Source organism: Podarcis filfolensis, assembly GCF_964270895.1.
Source record: "Podarcis filfolensis genome assembly, chromosome: 2".
In the NCBI taxonomy this organism is placed as follows: Eukaryota; Metazoa; Chordata; class Lepidosauria; order Squamata; family Lacertidae; genus Podarcis; species Podarcis filfolensis.
Window position 1 is genome coordinate 104,240,966 of NC_139605.1, and position 25,701 is coordinate 104,266,666.

The following is a 25,701-nucleotide window of genomic DNA, read 5'->3' on the forward strand; positions in this document are numbered from 1 at the left end:
CCGACAGGACGGGGAATGCCAATTTAATCCCCCTGCACCACACAACACTGCATAATCGCATGGGGTTTTGAACGCCTGTCCTTTCCGCTGTGAAACCCTTACTCAGGAGTCCCCAAGCAATTCTCACAGTTCATCTGTTGGGTGAAACATCTGGGGGTGGGTGGGGGACGAAAAAAGAGAGAGGGGTTGACCTGCCACATGGTAAATTGTCATCTACTCTCTTAACAATTTCACAGATGAAAAGAAGCAGGACTCTGCTGCAACAGAATAGAGATTCAAATATGAGACTCTTGCCCCTAGGTATGGTTGAATCTGTCAATTTCAATTTCTCTCTGTTTCTCATTTTTCAGTTCACATGTCTGCAGCAATCTGCAATTTAGGAAAAAGATCCTAATGAAACTTAAGCAGCAACTTAATGCAATTTTCTCCTAATAAACACATTTTTTGTATGCCATTTTCAAGATTCTACGTATTTTCACAAGCAATTGTACCCAATATATATACTCACTAATATATGCATTTTATGCACACTGGCTGAACAACTGCAGCACAAAACTGGAGAAGTGAAAATTTCAAAGGATATTTGTGTATCAGTTCATATATGGGTCTGAGAAGGGCAAATCAGGTAGATTCTCATTAAAATGCGAACTACATCACATTTGTCCCCAATCCCTATCTGCCCCAAATTGTTTTCTTTTAATGTATTATTCTGCACTTCCTTTTATGGACAGAGCAGCATTTTTATATAGACCATCTTTAATGAGACTGATATCATCAGTTTATGCAAATAGCTCTCCTTTTCAATCTGTTACATGTTGCTCTCTCTCTCTCCCATCTACCTTCCCAATTGAAAGAAAAGGAACAACCTGCAGCATACACTGTGCTTTCCTAAGCAGGAAATTGGAAAGACCTTGTGGCACCCAGCTTAGAAGTAGTGGAGGATCAATAAGAGAGCCCTGCTGCAAAGTAATGCAACCTGCAAAATTTAGAGGACAAGCTCAGTTCTCAAGGAAGAGAGACCGAAGGAAAGACTAATATTTAAGCACAGAGATGATGGGTTAGAATGGATAATGACCTTACAGGTGTAGTTAAGGCACTTTGCTGAATAGGTATTTAGGTAAGAAAGCACTCACTTCATCACATGTTCAATATTTGCACGCCGAGGCAATAACTAAAGGTGCTATGCAGCATAGCCTTTCCAGAGTATGCAATCATGCTGACAATCTTCAGCATGGATTATGACTGGGATAGCATCAGAAATGTTTATTCGTCAGGGTTGTACATTGATAGCATTTTCTGCTGGTCAGATCAGCAAAAAAATTCTACCTGTCAAAACACGGTAGGCTCCTTTGGGTATTAAATAACACATCACGGAATCATACATAACACAGTGCCTGATCCTCTGTCCCCTTATTTAGATGTATCTTGCACACATATTCTATAGCACAGTGAAATCTGAATCCAACTGTGACAAGTGAACAATTATTACACATCAGTTGTGCTACTTATGATCCATCCCCTGCCCCTACAGCCAGCTCCAGTGATTGCGAAAATTGCCACTAATTATATCTGTGACCTTGTGAGAATGTATCCAGGAAAAGCTAGAACTGCGAGATCATTATTGCCCATTATTTAGGGAAATTGCAAACTGTAAGGGAAGAAAGAGAAATGAACATTCCAGCTCATAACTTGCTCCGACGCAGAGGAGAATTTCTCATTTAGTTATTATGCAGCATCAAGGAAATACATGTTGGAATTGGTAACAGAAAGAGAGAAATTATCAACCCTACGCATGACTATTCGGAAGTAAGCCTCACTGACTTCAATGAGGCAAAGTTGTATAAGATTGCAGTCTTAAATATCTATCTCTTCTACCACTTTATATTATGTGTATCTCTAAAACACAGGACAGCAGAACATATGTTGCCGTGCTGACCAACATAACAGAAAGCAGACAAATCCAGAGTTAGTAACCTCAATATATTTAAAGATCAGGAGCTGAGACTTGAAGCGCCCAGCTTTCTTTTCTCTGACAGAAATCAGTGCTACCATCAGTTTGTCCTTGACACTAGGCAATGCCACAAAATATTGGCTGATCCAAAGGCAAGCTTCTTGAGTGCTGATTCTCAATAATTTCAGTGGATCAGGAAAGTTGAACAAGCCATAGGGATTTTTCCAGGGTGGGGTGTTAGCAAAGCAAATTCTACAAACAAACAAGCAAGCAAACAAACAAATATAACTAGCATCAGAAAACAGGTTATCACTTCTAGTAGATCTGGTGACAGCTGTGTTGAGGCCTGGGTAGACCTGGCCTCTGAGAAGCTTATAGTCTAGGTTGCTCCATTGTTTCCCAGCAGGTAGACTTGCTGTTTATCTATGGGTGAACCTGATTGTCAGGTAACATCTTTCTACTTACCACTGGAACCCTCCATCCTTTTTCCCTGGCTCCCTTCATCTCCTCCAGCCCTTCACTAATTGCACTGCTGCTGCTGCTACAATCAACTTCATTGCCCACTCCCCACTGCACTGGTTTAAAAGACAGCTACAAATCATAAGCCAACAACAATGGACTACAGCTCGAGATTGCCATACACTCCTTCCAGCAAAATGAGTATAACTCTTTTCAATAGAACAGGCATCAGAACTACCCTCTGTAAGAATCAGTTATACTCAGTCTATTAACAGACACAGAAATGCCAGAAGATACCAACAGAACGGGGAAGAATTTGCTAGGTGTCACCATCAAAGGCATGGATCTTCTGCAATTCTGACTGCAGAATTCAGTGTGTGGATTGCAGATTCCTGGACATTATTGCTTGCATTTTTAAGAATCCTTCAAACCAAACAAATGTCAAAATAAATAAAAAAAGAAGTGTGCATGCACACGAAAGCTTATGCCCAGAACAAACTTAGTTGGTCTTTAAGGTGCTACTAGACAATTTTTAATTTATTTTTTATTTCAACTGCGTCAGACCAACACGGCTATCTACCTGAATCTAGAAACAAATGCCAACCTCTCGTATTCAGTGTTTTGATATATGTATGCTGGAAAGCTCATGCCATCAGCTTCTGGGGAGATCACCAATGTCATGAAACAAGTTGGCTTTTTTATTTATCCTGTCCTTCCTCCAAGGAGCTCAGGGTGGCATACAACTGGGGTTGGTAAAAGGTAGCTCAGGATCTACTTATAGACCTGTTGGTGCTTTATAGAACATTGGCAAGGGTTTCTGTCGCTCAAGCGATCAGCCGTGGCAACAACAACATAACTTTCCCCATCTGAATGGGAGTGTTGATATGAAGAAAGCTAACCAGGAGCAGACTGTTGTATGAAAGGACTATGAGGTTAGTTCTGGTACTGTACACAAATTTCTAGGCTCAGAATGCGCTTAGAGGCACCCTGTTCTTTAATACTAACTATATGCCTAAGGACTGATCGATTCTGACACTCAACATTCCTTTAATCTTATGTATTTTGCACCAGGCACTCATTGATGGATCTCAGGGTTCTAGTAAAAAAACAAAGTCGTGAGTCAGAGCATCTAATGTCTGAGCACAGAGTACACTGAAACAGGCTTGGCTACAGAACAAAAACACACACACACACACACACACACACACACACACACACACCCAACAATCTAGTAATACAGATGTGACAAGTCATCACCCCAGGAATTTTTCATAAGGCACTTCACAAAACTTTAAAGTCTCTGGCTGGGCCTGTGGCAGACTCATTTTTCTTTTATGAACAAAGCTCTGGGTGAGATGCGAGGGCTAACCAAGCAAAATATTACAGATCAATAAATCTGAGCTTAAGAACCCAGAGACGAAAAATCAATAAATTTTATGTGCACTCTGGGGGTGGGGTCTGACAAGATGCACACACACTCATGGACATAGATCTGATGAGTTCTTCAATTTCCTTTTTTTATTGCACAAGCCCTGACAGTTTTATAACTTTATCCAAATCTCCTCACTTCCTCTCCTTCTTCCCCCTGAGAGGACAGTTTTAATCTCCCTCCTTCTATGGGGGTGGATGAACACAGTTGGGGTGCAATTAGTTGTTCAGTGCCAGGTGTTTCGTGTTAATAGTCCCCAGGGAATGTGAAGATAAGACAGATAAGCAAATGGCAAGAGATGCTTTTTTGTGAGCCTTTCCAGCTTTTGTCGACCTCTGGACACTCCCTAACAAGTCCCTAAAAAAATGTGCAGATGAGCAGCACAAACATAGACTCCAAATGTGTCACAGAGCTTTGTATAAGTCTACAATTCACAGCCGAAGTCTTGGTTAGCAGCTGAGTTGATCCTTAAAAAGGTAAAGGTAAAGGATCCCTGACAGTTCAGTCACAGATGACTCTGGGGTTATGGCGCTCATCTCACTTCACAGGCCGAGGGAGCTGGCGTTTGTCCACAGAGTTTTTCTGGGTCATGTGGCCAGCATGACTAAGCCGCTTCTGGCACAACGGAGCAACGAAACCAGAGCAGTGCATGGAAATGCCATTTACCTTCCCGCCAGAGCAGTACCTATTTATCTACTTGCACTGTGACGTGCTTTCGAACTGCTAGGTTGGCAGGAGCTGGGACAGAGCAACAGGAGCTCACCACGTCATGGGGATTCAAACTGCTGACCTTCTGATCAGCAAGCCCAAGAGGCTCAGTTAGCCATGCTAATTGACTATCAGGGAGTTCAAATATTATATGTTTGGGTTCATTTTAGGATGGATGAATCTGCCAGTTTTAGTCTCTGTTTCTAATTTTTCCAACCGTAAGTTTCGCTTGCCCCATTTCCAAATACATTTGCAATCGAAAACAACGGCTGGATTTTACAAAAACATCTCTGCATCTGATCACTCAGGAAAAAAAATACATATTCGCAAACTTAGGACAACTGTCTTTGAGGAAAAGGATTTTCATAAAGCTAGTTTGGGGCAATGCTTTTATGGTCTACAAAATTTGTAACAAACCGCAACAGAACTGGAAATACAGTTGGCAAAGACAGCAAAAGAATTCAGGTCTACAGTTGACTGAAAATATTTTGCAGTACATCTGGAGGGCTGGCTTATACCTTCTCTGTTAGAGTGACAATGGGGTAGTCTTAGTATAAGGTTATTTCTAGATAGTTTTATATCCCGCAGAGATTAAGAAAGATTATGAGATCAGGAATAAGTATTTGCTGGAAAGGATGTCACAGGAAGGGAACTTACATTCACATCTAGTGGGTCTGCCCTCAAATACAAACATACCTGGTAGAAGTCATGCATGTTAGTTGTATTATAGCAGGTTTTTGCTTACAGGGCTTTCCTTTAGTTTTTTAAGATCTTGCAAAAATGAAAGATCGAGATTTTATTCAAAGCGTATCACTGCAAATATATTGAACTTAATTTGGCTCTGGAAAGACTTTGAAATGCCAAATGTCGGTGAATTAGCAAGATCTGGGACATTATAGTTATAGACCCAAGCAAAACATGTTTTATTAAACTGAGAATGGCCAGAATTTCTGGTGATACACTTAAAAGGTACCTTGGAGACTGACTTAACCCCTATATACCCAGTAGGCCACTACGGTCTGTGGGAGTCTTTATCCTGCAAGTTCCAAATATCTCAGAAGCCTGCTCTACAATAACTCTGTGAAGGGTTTTCAGGGTGGTTGGCCCATTCTGTGGAATAGCATTTCTGTTGAGAGATGACAGGTTCACTCTGCAGTTTCTGGAAACAGCTTGTTCCAACAGGCTTTTGTTCCAACAGGCTTTCCCAGTTGTATAAATGGGTCTGTGCCATGGGCATTTATTTTGTATTGCATTGTTTTGTTTTTACTATATTTGTTTTTTTGTGAGCTTTTTAAAAAAAGTTTTCATTACATTTTGCAACAAGAACTGTTGCAAACTCGTTGACTATCTTTCCATTATTCACCCATAACAGCATTCAAGGTGTCACAAAGAAAGGGAAATACATCACCACACCATGCAAATAACATACAAAAATAAACTCTAATCAAGGAGATCTCTCCAAAGGCCACCATGAATCTGTGAGGAAGTCCTTATCTGCTCTTCCTGTCTCATGTACATCAATCAGCTTGAGGTGTTTGTGTAGAAGGTGATTAATAAAATTATAATTATTGATAGCAATAATAATGAAGTAAAAATATTTGTTAATATTTTGCTGTGGAAGAACACAGCAAGAACATTCCCACTGAGGTCTAGCTCTGAGGGCCTTCTGGCGGTTCCCTCCCTGCGAGAAGTGAGGTTACAGGGAACCAGCCAGAGGGCCTTCTTGGTAGTGGCACCCTTCCTATGGAACGCCCTCCCATCAGATGTCAAGGAGATAAGTAACTATATAACCTTTAGAAGACACCTGAAGGCAGCCCTGTATAGGGAAGCTTTTTAAGGTTTAAGGTTTAATGCTTTATTATGTTTTTATATACGTTGGAAGCCGCCCAGAGTGGCTGGGGCAACGCAGTCAGATGGGCGGGGGTACAAATAATAGATTATGATGATCAAGAATGAATTCCAGATGTTGTAAAAACTGGGATTGGTATGGATAGGCTGTGAATAGTCTGTTAAGTTTCTACATATTGTAAATTAACAAATCAGTAACAAGGATGATTTTATTTTTGGAACCATGGAGATCAGGTTTTGAATGTGCCTCCATGGGGAAGGGTACCTCTAAGAAGCAGGCATGATACAATGTGGGACTGACATCATGCATATTTAAGAAAACCACACGGCTCTCGACTGCCCCACCAGCACCTTCATCTGTAGTACAGAACAGAGGAGTGCCAGCATCTATGGACTGTGGTGAAGTGTGATTTGTGCCCTGGATATGAATCTGACAAGTCTCAAAGACCACCATGCAGATATGCCTCTAGGCTAATGATTCAGGCAGTGAGGGAAATTGCTGGAGAATGCTCCCATCTGTGTCTTACAGTGCTCATGGGTTTTGTCTATAAATTACTCCAGCCACTGAACAAAAAAACCCCAAAACCTTTGCTTCTTTTCTTCTAAACTAATTTTCTTTTACGCAGTTCTCCGCAGAGATTAGTAACATAGTCAAAAGGCTCAGGGTGCTACTATTAAATATTGCGTTTTCTCCTCCACTCTTTATTTCCATGCATCTTTATTTAGTTTATTTCCCCCCTTTATTACTTCCCGTCGGGTGAAATGCCTTATTGCTTGCTCTTCGTTTATTTATTTGCAGGAACATTTCATTCTGCAGCCAAGGACGTTTTTATTTCTTGCAGCTACCCAGAGGCACTCAGGGAAGCAAAAAAGATTCCAACAAACCTTTTCTCCCACAAGCAAACAAAAAAGCATAACGAAAAGATGAGCACTGACATTAATGGGATGCAGCAACAAATGCAAAAGATCATTTTCATTATGGAAGATTTCCCCTCATCAGCATTAAGTGAGAACGCTTTGTTTCAAATGCCAGAACTGGGTAATGTGAGAAGATTCTACAGCCAAGCATGAACAACATAGACTCTTGTGGCATCATAAACTAATACATCTATTATGGTATAAGCTTTTGATGGGATGCTGTACATGAATACCATATGTGCCACTCTAAAAGCGCGGGGGAAACTTGTGTGAAATAGAAAGGTGACAAAAGTAATTCACACAAACAATTTGAAACAGACTTATGGGCATACCAGAGCTACATAGTTTGGTCTGCTAATCTGTTCCCACTGACTAATTAACTAATTTTATTTATTAGATTTATCTGCCACCCTTTATCAAAAGATTTCAGGGTAGTTCACAAGATAAAAATACAAGAAAAAAGCACAAAAAAAAGTTAGAACAGAAACAACAAAACAATAGCCCACCCCAAACACATTTAAAAGGACGTAGAATATTAATCAGCCAAAGGCCTGGTTGAAGAGGCCTGGCACCTAATATATATATATATATAATGACGGCACCAGGCGAACCTTCCTGGGGAAAGCATTCCACAAACATTCTGCATTTTCATCATAAATGGAACACTGTCAGAAGCTGGAGCATTTCTGGAAGTCAGCCTAAACACAGAAGCTCCCCCCACTTAATTCCTTTTCTGTAGTTCATAGCTCTGTGCTGTGGTCATACACTCAGACAAGGATGTGTGGTTTTTGTCTTTGTTGCCTATACTTGGCGAAGGCAATTTGGTGTAGCCAATAATGCTGATGACGACCAGCAGAAGACCCTTTCTTTGGGGCTTCCCACAGGCATCTGGTTGGCCACCGTGAGAACAGGACGCCAGACTAGATGGGCCATTGTCCACTGGCTCTTCTTATGTTCTTAAAAGCTTAATGAAGAGAAAGTAATAACCGCAGCAGTTGGCTGTTCCTAATACTGGAGCAGCTTGGATCCCAAGCAGCAATTCCGTCCAGTGAAGTCATGCCATTCCTGGTCTCTTAACTCAAATTGTATCACTACTTAGTCTAGTACTTACCATTACTATGTTGGCTAGGTGAGCAGATATCAGGGCGTACACGCCTCCAGATGAGCCCACGACAGGTGCAGTCATATCAGCAATAGACACTGCTAAGGAACCTTAGAGAGAGAAAAGGGGAGGGGGGAAACTTTTATTGCAAACACCTTGCTAAGCAAGAGTCAATCTTCTTCCTCTCTCTCTTTTTTTTTTTTTGCACATGAAGTTCTCAGAAAAAGGGGCATTTACAGATTATCACAAACCTTGCTAAGCAAAGGAGCTGACCTCCTCCCTCTTTTTCGCACATGGAAAGGGCACCTACAGATTGTTGTTAATTCGTTCTGGAGGTCCACTCTTAACCTGAAACTGTTCTTAACCTGAAGCACCACTTCAGCTCATGGGGCCTCCTGCTGCTGCCACGCTGCCAGAGCACGATTTCTGTTCTTATCCTGAAGCAAAGTTCTTTACCCGAGGTACTATTTCTGGGTTAGTGGAGTCTGTAACCTGAAGTGTATGTAACCTGAAGCGTATGTAACCCGAGGTACCACTGTAGTATGCGAAGCCACAGTCAACGACAGGCAGAGTCAAATCAGTCTAATTTTGGGCATGGGGAGAGAATTGGGCCAGTCCTGCTTTCCAAGCCTAAATCGTACAAGGTGGGGTCTCTCTCTCTCTCTCTCTCTCTCTCTCTCTCTCTCTCTCTCTCACACACACACACACACACACACACACACACACCAACCCGCTTCCTCTTGCAGCTTAAAGACACTTGGGGAGGAAATTGGTCATATGGTCCCCATGCATATTGGCATCCTAGGGGGGATGAGACACTAGCCTAACTTAAAGTCCCACCTGAGTGAGGCTTTGCACCTGTGCACTCTCTCTCTTCCAAGGGCTCTGTGCAGCCCTATATCTACATCCATTTTAGAGGTGGGATGGGAAGTTAAAACGCACACCATTGTGCTTGTGTCTTCCAATCAGTAGAGCCTTGACCCAGGGTCCGTTTTGCTGAACACCATATCCGCTTTACAACTACAGGGAGGCTACCTGTAATTTGCAAGGCTAGGGAACAAAACCAAATGAACTCGTGCAGGACCACACACAAAAACCTATTGGGAACTTTTGTGATTTGGGCACTTTTCTACCAATAATGGGCAGTGTGATAGATAGGTCCCCTGAAGTCGTTATTTGAATTGGAGTCGCGTTTTGGAAATGCAATCACTGTTTCGAGACCTTCCAGCGCTCTCACGCAAACGGAGATTGCGCTTGTTTCCCAAAGTCTGCACACCTGACAAGTTAGATCAGAAGCAAAGAGCAGATGATGTGGACAAATGGGCTGGCCGCATGCTAGAAAGACAAGCTAACAGGCAGCTGATGCTATAGCTGCTGAAGGCCAAGCTACAAATTCCCCTTCACCATTTTTAGAAACAAACAAACAAAAAGTCACCGGAGCTTGCATTGAGGTGTGTGGGGTTCTATTTCTTTCTGTACCAAATTCCCCCCTCAAGCTGCTTTTCTCTGCACACACACAGAGAAAAAAGAGACACTCCTACTCAGCCATCCTTCCTCCACTCTCAAATGCATCCTCCAGTGGCTTGGGGACAGGCCACCTGAAGGATCATCCCCTTCCATATATACTTGGCCAGGCCCTAAGATAATCTTCAGAAGCCTCTTCTCTGCCCCCCCCCCCATCACCACAAAATGAGGTGAGGCAGGCAGGGCTACTTATGAGAGAGCCTTTTCAGTGTTGGTGCCCTATTTATGGAATGCCCTACAGTACAGTCGACTTCCGAAGCATTTGAAAACCAAAACGCAGCTTCTGATTGGCGACAGGAAGCTCCTGCAGCCAATCAGAAGCTGCAGAAGCCCCGTCGGACATTCGGCTTCCAAAATAACATTCGAAAACCGGAACACTCACTTCTGGGTTTCAATCGTTCTGGAGCTGATTTGTTTGGGAGCCAAGGCATTTGAGATCCAAGGTAGGACTATACAAAGAACCATTCCTTGCCTGCCGTTTTTCCTCTTCACTCTCTTCCTCCAGCCACGTTTCCCCAGCCAGTTTCCAATCTTAATTCTCTTCCTTTTGCCTGTCTTCACTGTTGGAGCACCCATTTTTAACCGTGTGGTTGTTGTTGTTGTTTCAAATGAAGAGGCACATCTCATGTGTCCATCTTAACCATCTGGTTAAGAATTTTGCATAAATATTTTTGGTCCCCCCCTCCTGTATATTTACAACTGAACTGTATTTGTGTCCGCACTACTGCTGACGGCACCCACTCCTTTCTCTCCACTGCGAACGATTTGAAATTGTTAAAGAAAATATTTTCACCTGCATGCTGCGAAATAATTGGTTGCAAGCTAAGAGATATTTTTCCGCCTGTGATTTTTCCTGGCAACTTCTTTTTAGACCAGCTCCATCCTTTTAATGAGAAGGCAACACACCTTCACCCAGCTTTTTAAAAAATTCTTAGCATTTCCCCCCCACAGTCTGACACAGTTAAGGCGGGGGGGGGGGGGTGTGACGACGACACAAAATCAGCTGAGGAGAGGCAAAATATGTACGGTGGATGGATGAAAGAGGAGGGGGGTAAGAATCAAACACACAGAGCTGGAAAACGAGAGAGTCAGAGACAGAGAGCACAGATGTGATATTCTCAAAGTAACAAAAGCAAAAAAGAGCAAAGACAGGTTATTTTGCCAAGAACTTCACACGCTAAAGCAGGCCTGCCTGAAATTTAATTACAACTCCCATCAGCCCCTGCAAGCAAGGCCAATGGCCAGGGATGCTGTGAGTTGCAGTCTAGCGATATCTGGAGGTTCCCCACATTTTGGATGGCCAGAGACACTGAGGATGGAAAAGGATGGGGAAGAGTTGGAATGGTACACACGTGAGCACACATGTAGGCTTCATTTCAGGCCTACTTCCTCCCTGAGTTGAAGGAGAGAAGGCAAGTCCACAACCTCCCAAGGGAGAGCGTTCCACTGTCGAACAGCTCTTAATGTTAGTTTTTTTTTTTTTACCGTATGTTTAGTTGGAATATCCTTTCTTGCAACTTGAAGCCATTGGTTCAAGTCCTACCCTCTAGAGCAGGAGAAAGCAAGCTTGTTCCCTCTTCCATGTGACAGCCCTTGAGATATCTGAAGATGGCTATCGCATCTCCTCTCAGCCTCCTCTTTTCCAGGCTAAACATACCCCAGCACCCTCAATTGCTGCTGATAAGGCTTAGTTTCCAGACCCTTGATAATCTTGGTTTCCCTCCTCTGCACATGTTCCAGCTTATCAAAGTCTTTCTTATATTGTGGTGCCCAGAACTGGACACAGTATTACATGTGTGGTCTGATCAAGGCAGAAATTTTCTCTCATTCCAGTTCCCTTGATCTGGACACTATACTTCTGTGAATGCAGCCTAGAATAGCATTAGCTTTTCTTGCTGCTGCATCTCATGGTTTACTCATGTTAATCCTGTGTGGACTTGTACCACTGGCTATGTCAGTCATAGGACCAGAGACTCCAGAACCCCCTCCCTATTCCTAGCTTTCTAATCCAATTATGACATATATGCTTCCCACCTCCATGTACTGCCTCATAGTACATAACTCTCTATTTTTATTTGTTCAATAAGGCACACTTCGATTGCAGCTTTATTTGTTCATTGTAGCAAGACTTGCTATATAGGTAAGGACCAGGGCAAGGGAGAGGGACAAATAGCTAAACCTGCCAATCACTGCCCCAGCCATCCCATGACACCCTCCCTGCAGTTGCCTCTTGCTCTCTCCTCTTGTTATAATTAGGTTTGATCTATCATCAAGCCAGCTTCCTTCACCTCCAAACTGCAGAGGCGCAAGACGTGAATAACAAATGCAGTACAAATGTAAAAATCAATCAGTCCATGAAGATCTATCATAGATTCACTGGTCATTGGAAAGTTGCCATGTTGGGCCCGAACCAAAATCCTTCAGCTGACAATTAATGACACTGCGGTAAACAAAGGTAAAGCCAAATCAGATATATAGATTAAAAAATAACTCCTGGGTACTTTATGCCTCAGGAAATCTCTTCACATGAAAAAAGGGTAAAGGTAAAGGTAAAGGGACCCCTGACCATTAGGTCCAGTCGTGACCGACTCTGGGGTTGCGGCGCTCATCTCGCTCTATGGGCCGAGGGAGCCGGCGTTTGTCCGCAGACAGCTTCCGGGTCATGTGGCCAGCATGACTAAGCCACTTCTGGCGAACCAGAGCAGCACACGGAAACGCCATTTACCTTCCCGCTGGAGCGGTTCCTATTTATCTGCTTGCACTTGACGTGCTTTCGAACTGCTAGGTTGGCAGGAGCTGGGACCGAGCAACGGGAGCTCACCCCGTCACAGGGATTCGAACCGCCGACCTTCTGATCAGCAACTCCTAGGCTCTATGGTTTAACCCACAGCGCCACCCACGCCCCTGAAAAAAGGGTAGTAAGCTCCAAAACTGCATCTATGGCCTTATAACTGATTTCTCTCCCTCATAACTAATGCTTAATTATAGTAGTTCCTGATCCTGCGCTCACTGTATAGCTCAACTGAGAAATGGGATCCTCCTTAATGAGGGTCCTGGTTGCGTGTGGGCCCCTAAGGCACCCCCACAGGGTAAGCTGTTGCTGGGCATGGCCCAAGACTTAACAGTCGGGCCCTGGGATCACGCCAGGCTGTTTGGGCCAATCCGGATGGACGGCGTGATTCCAGGGCCTATAAAAGCGGCAGCGCGATGTAATCGGGGGCACTTGCTTTGTGCTGCCAAACAACCTCCCCCCTCCCTAATTTTAGGTGCTGCTGCTTAGGCCTTGCTATGGATTGGGTCACCTGTTTTGGAACAGGGGCTGGGTAGGAATTTTCCCATTTGGCAGATTGGCTGTAGCAACATGGTTTTCGCCTACCCCCTTAGCAATCGTCACTACTTTGTAAGGTTAGGTGGTTAGGCATTGGCTTATTGAAATGTGTGAGAGGGGAGGTGCGGCCATCACCTGCCCTTCCAGAAACGCGGTATTCCGGTAAAGGAATCTGGGGGTCCTGGATCTCGTCCGAAGTCGCTTGAGAGGCTAGGGCCATGCCAGGACCACAGGAACCCCGGGGTGAGCTTCGGTTGATCTTCATCAATGTTGCTCCCTCGTTTGGTGTTTACCCTTTCAGACTACCAGCCAGAGAGGCAGGAGTCAGTTATAGTCTGTTGCCAATGCCTAAGCCAATACCGCTCACTTTGCTGTAATCAATAAAGCTGTGGCCTAAAATTTTGCCCAATAACTTAAACTAAAATTATGTGTCAGTGTGTAGTTATTTACAGGGGGAGGGCTTGGGGGCCTCGAAGTGCAAACACGGCACTAGGAAAAACTACAATAACTTTCTCAGTTACCAAGAGAAGTCCTGTTCACACGTCTTCATCTGAACATACAACAGCTTAGAACTGGGGCAGGGGCACAGACCCCCATAATCCTGGGCCAGCGGGCTCCCATCCCAACTTTCACATTTTTAGTGCAAACGTCTGAAGGAGGTTTCTATGTGTGCTCATTTAACAAGCTTAGAATCATCACAGCAATTAGCAAACAGGAACCTTGACAAGACAGAGGATCCTACTGCAGAGAGATTTGCAGGCACACTGAAGCAGAGCCCATGTGCCTGGAGGTTGGGAGAAAAATTTGATCAGGTCCACATTTTAAAGTAGACCAACGGATTTTGCACTTCCTGAAACAATCAGCAAAACAATTCACAGCTATCCTTTGTAATTTGAACTTCTATGAATCTTGTGATGTAGGCAAACGACGTGTACAAAAATACATACATAGGTGAAAAGAACATAACAGTGTATTATATTAGGGGGGAATGCTTGCAAAATGTAAATATTAGACAAATTGTGCATTAGAAGGAAAGCAAACTAAAATGTTAAATTTTTTATGAAGCTTAAAAAAAATGACAAACTGATGCAGAAATGTGGAGAACTGAACTAAATACTAGAAAAATAAGAAACTGAGAGAAACCAAATTTGACAGATTCGTCCATCCCAAACAGGGGCCGGTGTGGTCTGAAACATTCAGCTTGTCACAGTACCTTCAAAGGAGGAACTATGATCACACCTTGACAAACCCTAGACTTGGTTTGATTTTACTTCCATGCAGTGTCATATTTTTAAAATTACTGCAACCAGTGATATTTTTCTAGAAAAAGAGGTGCCGGAGCTCACGGTTTACGCCTCCCTTGTTGTCTAATAACGGCAATGGCACCCATCTGAGAGGTGCCAGAACTGAGTTACGGTGAGCTCCTGCTGAAAAAAAGACCTGACTGAAACATTTATATAGTGTTGATAAGGACAACATTATGGTGGCGAAAGATAAAGAATCCCGGAAATTTAGCTAGCTAGAATGATGATAATAGCAATTATAAATTCGCCCACCCGTACCACTCTGCTGACCAAGGCAAATGATGGGCACCTTCTCTCACAGGAACCTCAACCATGGAGATGAACCACAATTTCAGTATCAGCCAATATCAGGTTTATTCACCCATACAACGTACCTGCTACAACTCCAGCAATGTAGACAAACCCGATCCTTGCAGCACCATGTACCATTTCAAGGGGGACTCCAACTAGAAGCTGAAGGACAACATTGAGTCCAAGGTGCTCTATCCTGGGGGAAATGGAAATAGCATTAAAAAATAAAATAAATAAAATTCTTGCATTACAGGGGGTTGGGTTAGATGACCTTGGAGGGTCCCTTCCAACTTTACAATTCTGTATGATTCCCTTTGGTACCAACAGACAAGTACAGAGACTTTGTATAAATAAATAAGTCACCAACTTAGTGCCAGGGTTTTGGGTGGTTTTTTTAAAGTTTATTTTTATCTAGGTTAAAATAGATTATTTCCCTAAGTGGGGGGGAAATGTCATGATTCGGGTTTAATAACCCTGTCTTTAAACTATGTTAATTAGCAAAGTATATTTGCAAGCAGAACAATTAAGGATATTGCTTATAGGCTGGAAGACTCTGGTATAAATCTCAGCTCATCCACTAACTGGTTGGACAGCCTTAGGCAAGCCACCACCTCTTAAGATAGCTAGAAAATGGCCCTCACAGTTCCAAGTAGTTAAGTAGCTACAAAACTTAACCAGCCTTGATTTACTGCTTTCTCCCACCTATTATAGCCAGGGTGGGGGGGACCCACAGATTGTCATGTTAGCAAACCTAAAAGTGCCTTTGTACTCAGGATCATTTAGAATTGGGTTTGTTTGTTTTTAATGGGGAAAATACCATTTGGAAAAAAGATTTTAAGAATCCCTTATATAGAAGGAAGTAGAACGAGATGCAGGGTAGTACATAAGAAAAGTCATGGGAAGATGCCCAATGTTTTCTAATGCCTCTTGCGGGGCAATGATTTATTTCGATTAGAAGACCCTTAGAGGTTCTGTCCCTCAGTGTGTTTGATGCATGCCTGTTCTTTTAAAAAAAGTCTCAAGAAGCATTCCATTCAGCCCAACTCCTACTGCAGCCAGGAGCATCCGAGCCCCCTGGTCAATAAGCACCCATAAAACATAATTAGCTTTCCCATGCTCTGAATGTGTCATTCTTTAGATGACAATATAATTGATTTATCAAGGCTTCACCTTCTCCGCAACCAAACAAATGGGCCCTCGAATCAATGCAAGTCATTAGTTATGGCAGCAATACAAATGGGTGGGCCCCACAGATAATTAACGTCCGCTCAGCTTTAAAGCGGAAGGCTAAAATTTACAGCTTTGGTTTCTTATAAAGCTTTTCTCCATCGGGATCAAGACACAAACAGCACATTTTGGGGAGCTCTCAGTCACCCTTAACAACTGCCTTCTCCTCAGCTACCTTCTGGCTGTCACAAACGCCCATAAAAAAAGCAGATGAGCACAGTAAATTAAGAGTTTCAAATTAACATTTTAAAGTCACAGCAGGAAGTATGACAACAATAGACTTCAGCACCTTTATAGTAGCTTGCCTTTTTGGGGTGGGGAGAGAGGAATAATGGTCTCACCATTAAAAGAAGAAAGAAAGAGGTTATTACTACTCTTCCAGAGATTTATTTTATTCTCTGAATGTGAAAATAATCTAATGAGGGTAGGCTGGCTATAAATGATGGTTTAGCTACCTAACTGTAGTAAGTATTCCATCATTAAAAAATAAATGAAGCAGGGGTTGCTTCTCAAGTGGGGAATGTGTGCGCACACGGTTTTGATAGCTTACACTTCCAAAAGATTTAGAATCCACTGCAAAAAAAAAGTAATAAGGCTGTGCTGGCTAATATTTACAGATGTGAGGCATTGGATAGTGTATCTTCCCAAGAGTTTCCCTTGGAAACCAGCCAAAGGTGTGAAAGAAACGTGATAATTAAAAGGTTCAGCACATTTTTTCAAGCAACACGACAGCCTAACAGCAACAAGATACTTGTCAAGGCAGAGGTTAGCATTTTGTGGGGAAGGGAGGCATACTAAAACATAGTTTAAGCACTTATATCTTTTTAAGGTTTCAACCTGTTTTGCAAATCTCTATGGATAAAGGCAGTCCTTTTTGGCTCATATTACAATTAAAACGCACGGGTTTCAAAATGTAAAAGTGGCATTACAGGGGTGGGTTGAAGAGCGTGACCAGGCCTGTAGTGGGCGACAGTGTTTAATCCTGCCTGCTGGTACTGTCCCAATGAAAATCTCTCACCACCACCTCAAGCAGCTATTTCCAACTTGAAATTTCCTATCAGAAAGCAAGCAAATTATGCAAAAATCCTGCAGATCTGTCAGGCAAAGATACTTAGCGCTATGAAGTCAAGAATGATATACCCATATTTCCTCCTTCAGCTTCTGCCCCTGATGTCCTATGACCAGCAGACAATATAAACCAGCTCTTACAGAACATGGTTTTATCCAAAGATCGCAAATCATTTAAAAAAATGGGGACCATATGTAATACTTTTTTATGGACACCTAAGAGCAACAGGGGGCGCGGGTGGCACTGTGGGTTAAACCACAAAGCCTAGGACTTGCCGATCAGAAGGTCGGCGGTTCGAATCCCCGCGACAGGGTGAACTCCTGTTGCTCGGTCCCTGCTCCTGCCAACCTAGCAGTTCGAAAGCACGTCAAAGTGCAAGTAGATAAATAGGTACCACTCTGGCAGGAAGGTAAACGGCGTTTCCATGCACTGCTCTGGTTCGCCAGAAGCGGCTTAGTCATGCTGGCGACATGACCCGGAAGCTGTACGCCGGCTCCCTCGGCCAATAAAGTGAGATGAGCGCCGCAACCCCAGAGTCGGCCACGACTGGACCTAATGGTCAGGGGTCCCTTTACCTTTACCTTTAAAAGCAACAGGATTCTCCCAGCGTTTTAGTTTCAGAGCAGAAGACCTAGGGTGTGATTCAGGTTTAAGGGACCCTCTGGTGGTGCCCTCTCCTCTGTTGATGTGTTGCAGTGGGCTTGTCTGGCAGGAGTGGAAACAGCAGTACTCCAAGAAGTGCCAAGGTGGTTGGAGACGACTATTTTGTGACAATATGCTGAAGGAGGCCATTGTCTGAAACTAAAATGGCAGCTAGAACCAGCTGCCTACCACTGCTTGGAGTGCCAGGCTGGATTTGTTTTTATGGGGGGGGGCAGGGTAAACATCAGCAGGGCCCCCCAGCAGCTGTCCAAGAATGCCAGGCAGTGGCTTAGTTTGTGTGTGTATCACAGGGGCAGTTGCCCCGGGCACAAAATTGTTAGGGGGTGCAAACTTTCAACACCCAGTGCTGCCTCAATACAGTTGTGTGCTTTCATTGCTGGGCTCTGTTGAAAATGGCTTCTCTATGCAAACCAGGAAGTGATCTTTCCAGACAACGGAACTACTTTTATTTTCTTATCTCTGCGGATGGGATCTCCTGGGTGACGTGGATGCCGTTACAGATAGGTAGCCGTGTTGGTCTGCCATAGTCAAAACAAACAAAAAAAAATTTTTCCTTCCAGTAGCACCTTAAAGACCAACTAAGTTAGTTCTTGGTATGAGCTTTCGTGTGCATGCACACTTCTTCAGATACACTGAAACAGAAGTTGCCAGATCCTTCTATATAGTGAGAAGGTGGGGAGGGGTATTACTCAGAAGGGTGGTGGGAATGGGTGATTGGCAGATAGCTGTGATGAGCTTGTTGACGACTCTTAACGACTGCAATAGGTCTTACAGGAAAAAGCAAGGGGTGAGAAGGTGAAAAATGGCTTTGTCATGTATAATGAGATAAGAATCCAATGTCTTTGTTCAGACCAGGTCTCTCCATGGTTTTAAGTTTGGTAATGAGTTGCAATTCAGCAGCTTCTCTTTCCAGTCTATTTCTGAAATTCCTTTGTAGTAATACAGCTACTTTGAGATCTTGTATAGAATGTCCTGGGAGATTGAAGTGTTCTCCTACTGGTTTCTCTGTCTTGTGATTCAAGGGAACCCCACCCCACCCCCCAAGAAATTCAGCACCCCTTTTCCCCTAGAACTCACCCTGCATGCATGAATATGTAGGTGAGGTACCTCCAGGCCTGTGCACGGAGCTGAGGATGATATAACAATGAGTTCTTCAAATATAAGGGATGGGTGACTTGCAGCACAAACCTATCTAGTACCACTCCATTGTAAAGAAAGAAGGCAACCTAGGAAAGCAGGGAGATCGCACAGTTAAGTGTAATTCATTCAAGCATCTGGCCAAGAAAATATACGCAAGGAGACATACAGGCTTAATTCCAGCAAGTGCAGTAAAGGCTAAAGGTCTGTCCAGATCTTCTCTCTCACATGTTTGCTGTACATGTGGGGGGGGGGGCAGGGCTGTGGGATTACGCTGCTACCCGTTTAAGCTTTGATGGCGACCCACTCAATAGTCATGCCCCCAATAGCTCCGCATTTCGTGCCAGTGTGGAAGTGGGCCAATGTGTGCACACCGCTCCTCCTTCACAGGATCAGAACCCCAGGTTAGCCAGACTTCCTGCTTCTGTGGAGCAGCCCTGTGTACATACACTGGCATGAGCTAAAACCCCCTTTCACACTGGTGTCACACATATGGCTGTGGGAGGGTGTGTGGCTGGTGGACATGCAGACGTCAATGGGACTGGTTAGTTGCAACTACCGTACTTTTCTGTGTATAAGACTAGGTTTTCCCCCTAAAAAATAATGTCAAAAATTAGGAGCCGTCTTATACACGGGTAGTGATGAGGGTGGACTGGCGACAATCTGAATGCCCAAAAATAGGGGGGCGTCTTATATATGGGGGCATCTTATAGATGGTAAATTCCGTCCCAACGCTTTCAGCAGGATTCAGACTAACTTCTGCTTGATGCGTTTCCATATGGGGGACTTTAGTCTGATTATTGTTTAAATTGGTTCTTAAAACAATGCTAGCTAGAAGATACACACACATTTTTTTAAAAATCTCTCTTCCGCTTTCTACGACCACATTCATACATGGCACAAACAGGGCACAAGAGGCTCAAAGGCATTTTTTTTAGTGGCGCCCAGTGTGACACTTGTATCTCAAGACTCTTGGGGATAGGGTTTGTTCCTGAAACCCAGAACACCTGCCCATTTATTAAAATGTATTGACAGCCTTTCTACAGCACCTCCCATTGTTTTAAATTGTTCGGTGTGGAATGATTAAAACAACTGTAAAATATACTGAGTCCCCAAAATGATTGAACAAGGACTGGTAAGAAACGCAGAATTGCTTCTCTTCTCCCTCTCTTCTACTTGGAGACATATGGTACGACACAAATTAGGACAGGGCATCATCATGCTGCACATCTTTCCATCTCACCTCACATTATTAATTGCAGAAATGAGGGTGCAGTAACTCATGCCTTGCGTTATGCCAGATATTATTATCCACTCCATGCCCTGGGTAATGTCTAGTTGTCTATGAATAAATGCAAAACATTTCAAAAGCACCAAAAATCTGGTGGGTCTTCATAGGGAGGCTGCTCCATAACAAACGCAGCTTGCTGGGTGGAGAAGAACTGGTATTATAAGCTTACTGGCAGGTGGGTCACTGGGAGGGAGAAGGATGAGGCAGTGGGGAGGTCGCCATGGCGCATATGCACAGGCCAAGCCAATCTGGTGCTCTTGCCAGTGCGCTGGCGCTACATCAGCCGCCCTGCCATCTTGCCCCTTCCCTCTCTCTCCCAGTAAGCAGCAGTGACTCAACTGCCAGGAAGGTAGCACAGCGCCTCTGCTCCACGCAGCAAGCTTCTTCTGGGCTACACTGCTAAACACTACTAGAACTCCCCTCTTAGAAACTTGAGGTACTGAGAGCAAGGCACCACTGGAAGATCTTGAAGGTCGGGAAGGTTCATATGGCAGGAAGCACTCTTGCACATGCTTGGATCCTTATAGGTAGGGTCTTAAAGGTCTCAAAACTGCTCTTTGTATTGGGTTGGGAAGCACAGAGGCAGCCAGTGGAGATGAGCAACAATCCGTTGAATAAGTTGCCTACTATCCAGGGGTGCAGTTAGACTATTTTAGACTTTGGACCTTTTGGATTTATGGAGGTCCCCTTCTTTGGTTGGGAAGGGGTGCTACTCCATGCGCTTCAACATGTGGTAAGCCAGCTGTGCTGTGTCGTTGGACCCCCTACTCATTCTGCTGAGTGGGGCCTGGACACCTGCCCTAAAGTCCTACTACCCCTACAATCAGGGCTTTGCACCAGCTGAAGCTGGAAATCTCCTCTTACATGTGAGATTTCTAGGGCATGATCTTTGCCATCAAGGAAGAGCCCCCAGCAACCTTGGAAGATAAAAGGCCCTCCTAGATACAGTTAGCACCCAGGAGCAACCTTCAGATTACTCACGGACCTAGTTAGCAAGGATGTGACCCCCACCTGGAACAGGCAAACACACTTCCCCGGAATCTCTTTGCTAGCTTGGCAGATACTTGCCTCTACAATGGTGATGGCAATCATGAACCAAGGTGGGGGGCAGCAGGTGTAGCTGTCGTAATACCACTTCCGATCGATCTCACGGGGCAGAGTCTCATATGCAACGTGGCGGATCAGCCGCTGGGAAAGGCTCAGTCCCGTCTCCTCCAGGAGGGCCTTGCTGCACAGCCTCCGGTTCCCCTGCAAGATGGCTTGGCGAAAGCTGTTGGACCTTTTGTTACTCATCTGGAGGAGAAGATCAAAGGAAAGGATGGGGAAGGGGAATTAATAAGCTGAAATCAAGTAATGGCTTGGTGGTTAGACTGAATGGAGTGATATCGTATATTAGCTGTATTCCGAGCAGACCCACTGAAATCAATTAGTTCATATGTTAATTCCATTTATTTCAATATGTTTACTCTGAGTATGAACGCAGTTGGATATCACTCAGGGAATTAAGTCGGCTTGGCAAATGAGGGCATGAAAAAAATGCCAAGATGGAGAAGTTTAGCAGATTTAGGTAAAATGAACCCAGATCAGGGTACCTTGCAGCCCTTTCTACTTGTATCAAGCTCTAGGTCAAAAGAACAATAACTGGCTCTCATTCCACAAAGAATTACCCCTGAATTAGCATAAAACAAATGTGCTAAATGTATCACGTGGGTTCTACTCCGCTGAAAATCTCATGTACAATAGCCATTGCCATTTCTTTTCTGAAAGTGGTCGTTAAAATTGGTTGTTAGAAGACTGATTTTTGGTGCTTCCAAACAAGAAACATCCCGTTTGCTCTTATTCAAAAAGACACTTCTGTGCAAAATAACAACATTTGATCTATTAATCAGAGCAGGATATAGAAAAGGCCTGACTAGCAAGCTCTACTCCTTCATTGAGAAATGTAGGCAGTGTTTTTTGTAAGAAAGCAAGTGTGGGAAGAGATATGTGGTGCAGTACGCCAGGTGATGACTGGAATGGAATTTAGTCAAATATTCAGCCTTAGCTGATACTACCAAATCTGCAGGAAACCTTGTACAAGTATGGTTTCAGTGGTACTTAACAGCATAACATGCATACACTTCAATGCGGAGTAGCTATTGGAGATGACAATTTGCTCATACTGACTTTTATCATGCTGTTTGGACATACTTGCCTATTATAGGGATGGGAACCTGTGGCCCTCTGGATGTTGTTGGACTGCAACTCCCACCAGGCTCAGCCAGCATGGCCAACAGTGAGAGATGCCAGGAGGAGCTGTGCTTCAGCTATAGCTGGAGAACCATGGGATGCCCTGTCCCTGTTCTATACAGAATGACCGGGGCGAAAGTTATTGATTTAATTCAAGAAATTAGTGGATGCATCACAGGACTGTGTTTATTTGAAAGGAACTGTCAACAATAACAATCTTGAATTAATAGTATTTGTTGGAAGCCATCCAGAGTGGCTGGGGCAACCCAGTCAGATAAGCGGAAGAAGAAGAAGAAGAAGAAGAAGAAGAAGAAGAAGAAGAAGAAGAAGAAGCAGCAGCAACAAAAATGGGCTTACCTTTGTAGTAGAAAAATGACATTACTATGTGATTAATTTAAAGGAATCGGTACATCTCAAATTTTACTTACTTGAAACAAAATTTAAAAAAACCCTTCCAGTAGCACCTTAGAGACCAACTAAGTTTGTTATTGGTATGAGCTTTCGTGTGCATGCACACTTCTTCAGATACGGTACCTTCTATAGATACCTTCTTCAGATATCTGAAGAAGTGTGCATGCACACGAAAGCTCATACCAATAATCGCCCTCTCTGATTGCATGGAGCCCGGACAGCCCCGTGGTTTTCCACGGATCTGAGGGCAATGAAACAATCGTTGAGACGGCTAGAGCGCCGGTGGCGGATAACCCATTCTGAATCTGACCAGACACGGGTTAGAGCTCAATGTCGAGCCTACCAAGTGGCGATAGCGACGGCGAAGAAGACTTTCTTCACCGCCTCTATTGCATCTGCGGAAAACAGCAGCAGGAGACTCTTTCAGGTGGTTCGCAATTTAGCGGAACCACCTGCTCCATCAGGGCCCAGTACGGGCCACATGATCTCCTGCAATGACTTTGCAAATGATCTCCTGCAATGACTTTACAGATAAAGTCGCTCAGATTCGAGAAGAGGTAGACTCCACCGTGGGAGCAGGGCCGGGGCGGGATGTGCTAGAGTCCTGTCTAGTCAAGTTGTGTGGGATCAATTCCAATCTGTTACCCCCGAGGATGTGGACAGGCTGCTTGGACGAGTGAAACCAACCACTTGTCTCCTTGATCCTTGCCCATCCTGGCTTATAAAAGCTAGCCGGGAAGGACTGGGCGATGGGCTTCGTGGGGTGGTGAATGCTTCCCTCCGTGAGGGAGCCTTCCCAGACCCGCTGAAAGAGGCGGTTATTAAACCGCTTCTTAAAAAACCATCTTTAGATGCGGCCACGATAGCCAACTATCGCCCAGTCTCAAATCTTCCATTCTTGGGCAAGGTGATTGAGCGAGTGGTTGCTGAACAACTCCAGGCACGCCTGGAAGAAGCAGACCATTTGGATCCCTTCCAGTCGGGATTCAGGCCTCATCATGGGACTGAAACTGCCTTGGTCGCACTGGTTGATGATCTCCAGCGGGCTAGGGACAAAGGTGAGAGCTGTTTTCTAGTTCTGCTGGATCTTTCAGCGGCGTTTGATACCATCGACCATAACATCCTTCTAGACCGTCTTGAGGGGCTGGGAGCTGGGGGCACTGTTATACAGTGGTTCCGCTCCTTCCTCCTGGGCCGTGTTCAGAAAGTGGTGGTGGGGGATGAGTGTTCAGACCCCTGGGCTCTCACTTGTGGGGTGCCTCAGGGTTCTGTCCTCTCCCCCATGCCTTTCAACATCTACATGAAGCCGCTGGGAGAGATCATCAGGGGATTTGGGCTGGGTGTTCATCAGTATGCGGATGATACCCAGCTCTACCTCTCTTTCAAATCAGAACCAGTGAAGGCAGTAAAGGTCCTGTGTGAGTGCCTGGAGGCGGTTGGAGGTTGGATGGCGGCTAACAGATTGAGGTTGAATCCTGACAAGACAGAAGTACTGTTTTTGGGGGACAGGAGGCGGGCAGGTGTGGAGGATTCCCTGTTCCTGAATGGGGTAACTGTGCCCCTGAAGGACCAGGTGCGCAGCCTGGGAGTCATTTTGGACTCACAGCTGTCCATGGAGGCACAGGTCAAATCTGTGTCCAGGGCAGCTGTTTACCTGCTTCATCTGGTACGCAGGCTGAGACCCTATCTGCCTGCGGACTGCCTCGCCAGAGTGGTGCATGCTCTGGTTATCTCCCGCTTGGATTACTGCAATGCGCTCTATGTGGGGCTACCTTCGAAGGTGACCCGGAAACTACAACTAATCCAGAATGCGGCAGCTAGACTGGTGACTGGGAGCGGCCACAGAGACCACATAACACCAGTCTTGAAAGAACTACATTGGCTCCCAGTACGTTTCCGAGCACAATTCAAACTGTTGGTGCTGACCTTTAAAGCCCTAAACGGCCTTGGTCCAGTATATCTGAAGGAGCTACCTACCTGTAACTTTACTTACTGAAACGAGCACCCCCGCTTTTAGTTTATTAAGTAGTTCTTGCTCATAACTAGAACTGGGAAATATCTGGTTTTCTGCATCGTGATATACCACCAGCTAAGTATCGCAACATACTGATATATCACAATGTGTGAAATAAGGATGGAGACATGCAAAGGCATTGGCTGGCTTCACGGTTTTTCCTGCATCGTGATTTTTGCATAGCATACACACACATCATGATTTGTGATATATTATGAAACCAGTATCACAATATGGACTTCAAGCTGGTTTCGGATTCTTTTTCGCTGAGCCCTAACAGCCCTAACACACATCATGATTTGTGATATATCGCTAGGTCAAAAACTATGAAACCAATATAATGATATGGACTTCAAAGCAGTTTTCGGAGATATATCAAAATAAATATACTCATAATGAATTGAAACAATGCATTCCAGATTAAGATATATAGAGGGCTGTCCTGAGTTAATCATACAACAGCAACGGACTGTATAATATGTTTACAACCCTAATCTACTGCATGCTTGTCATAATAGTTAATGCTGCTTTGGTTGACAAATACCGGTTAACACAAGTATTACAAATGTCTCCCGCAAGAGAGGAGAATTTGACTCGTATTTAACTTTGTAAAGCTTTGAATTCTCCAGTGATAAACTGCTGACAGTAAACTGGGTGCAGACCCTGGCTCCAGCATGATTACAACCTCTTGTTTTGGCATATGCCCCCTAGTATTCATACATTCCTGCATAATGAAGTACAGCAAGTATGTGGGATGCTCCAACAACACACGCTGTGAAAGCTCTTGTGCAATTGCCA

At 44.2% G+C, this 25,701-nt stretch overlaps 1 protein-coding gene and 2 long non-coding RNA genes across 9 annotated transcripts in view; 2 read left to right on the plus strand and 1 right to left on the minus strand.

Moving 5' to 3' along the window:
• Positions 1–25,701, plus strand: part of LOC310755762 — a 1,619,227-nt gene that overhangs the window by 533,820 nt on the left and 1,059,706 nt on the right. The window lies entirely within an intron of this gene.
• The window catches only part of LOC310755775, a 332,521-nt gene that overhangs the window by 197,504 nt on the left and 109,316 nt on the right, over positions 1–25,701 (plus strand). The gene's annotated exons all lie outside the window — the stretch shown is intronic.
• The window catches only part of RHBDL3 (rhomboid like 3), a 129,733-nt gene that overhangs the window by 4,811 nt on the left and 99,221 nt on the right, over positions 1–25,701 (minus strand). For 6 of the 7 annotated variants that reach the window (XM_083598839.1, XM_083598837.1, XM_083598836.1 and 3 more), the window contains 4 exons: positions 21,318–21,542; positions 18,899–19,047; positions 14,946–15,058; positions 8,425–8,525 (listed from right to left, as the gene is read on the minus strand). In XM_083598839.1, coding sequence (XP_083454965.1) covers positions 8,425–8,525; positions 14,946–15,058; positions 18,899–19,047; positions 21,318–21,542 — 588 coding nt within the window. The remainder of the gene's footprint in view (positions 1–8,424; positions 8,526–14,945; positions 15,059–18,898; positions 19,048–21,317; positions 21,543–25,701) is intronic. The other variant, XM_083598835.1, reaches the window with a different exon arrangement.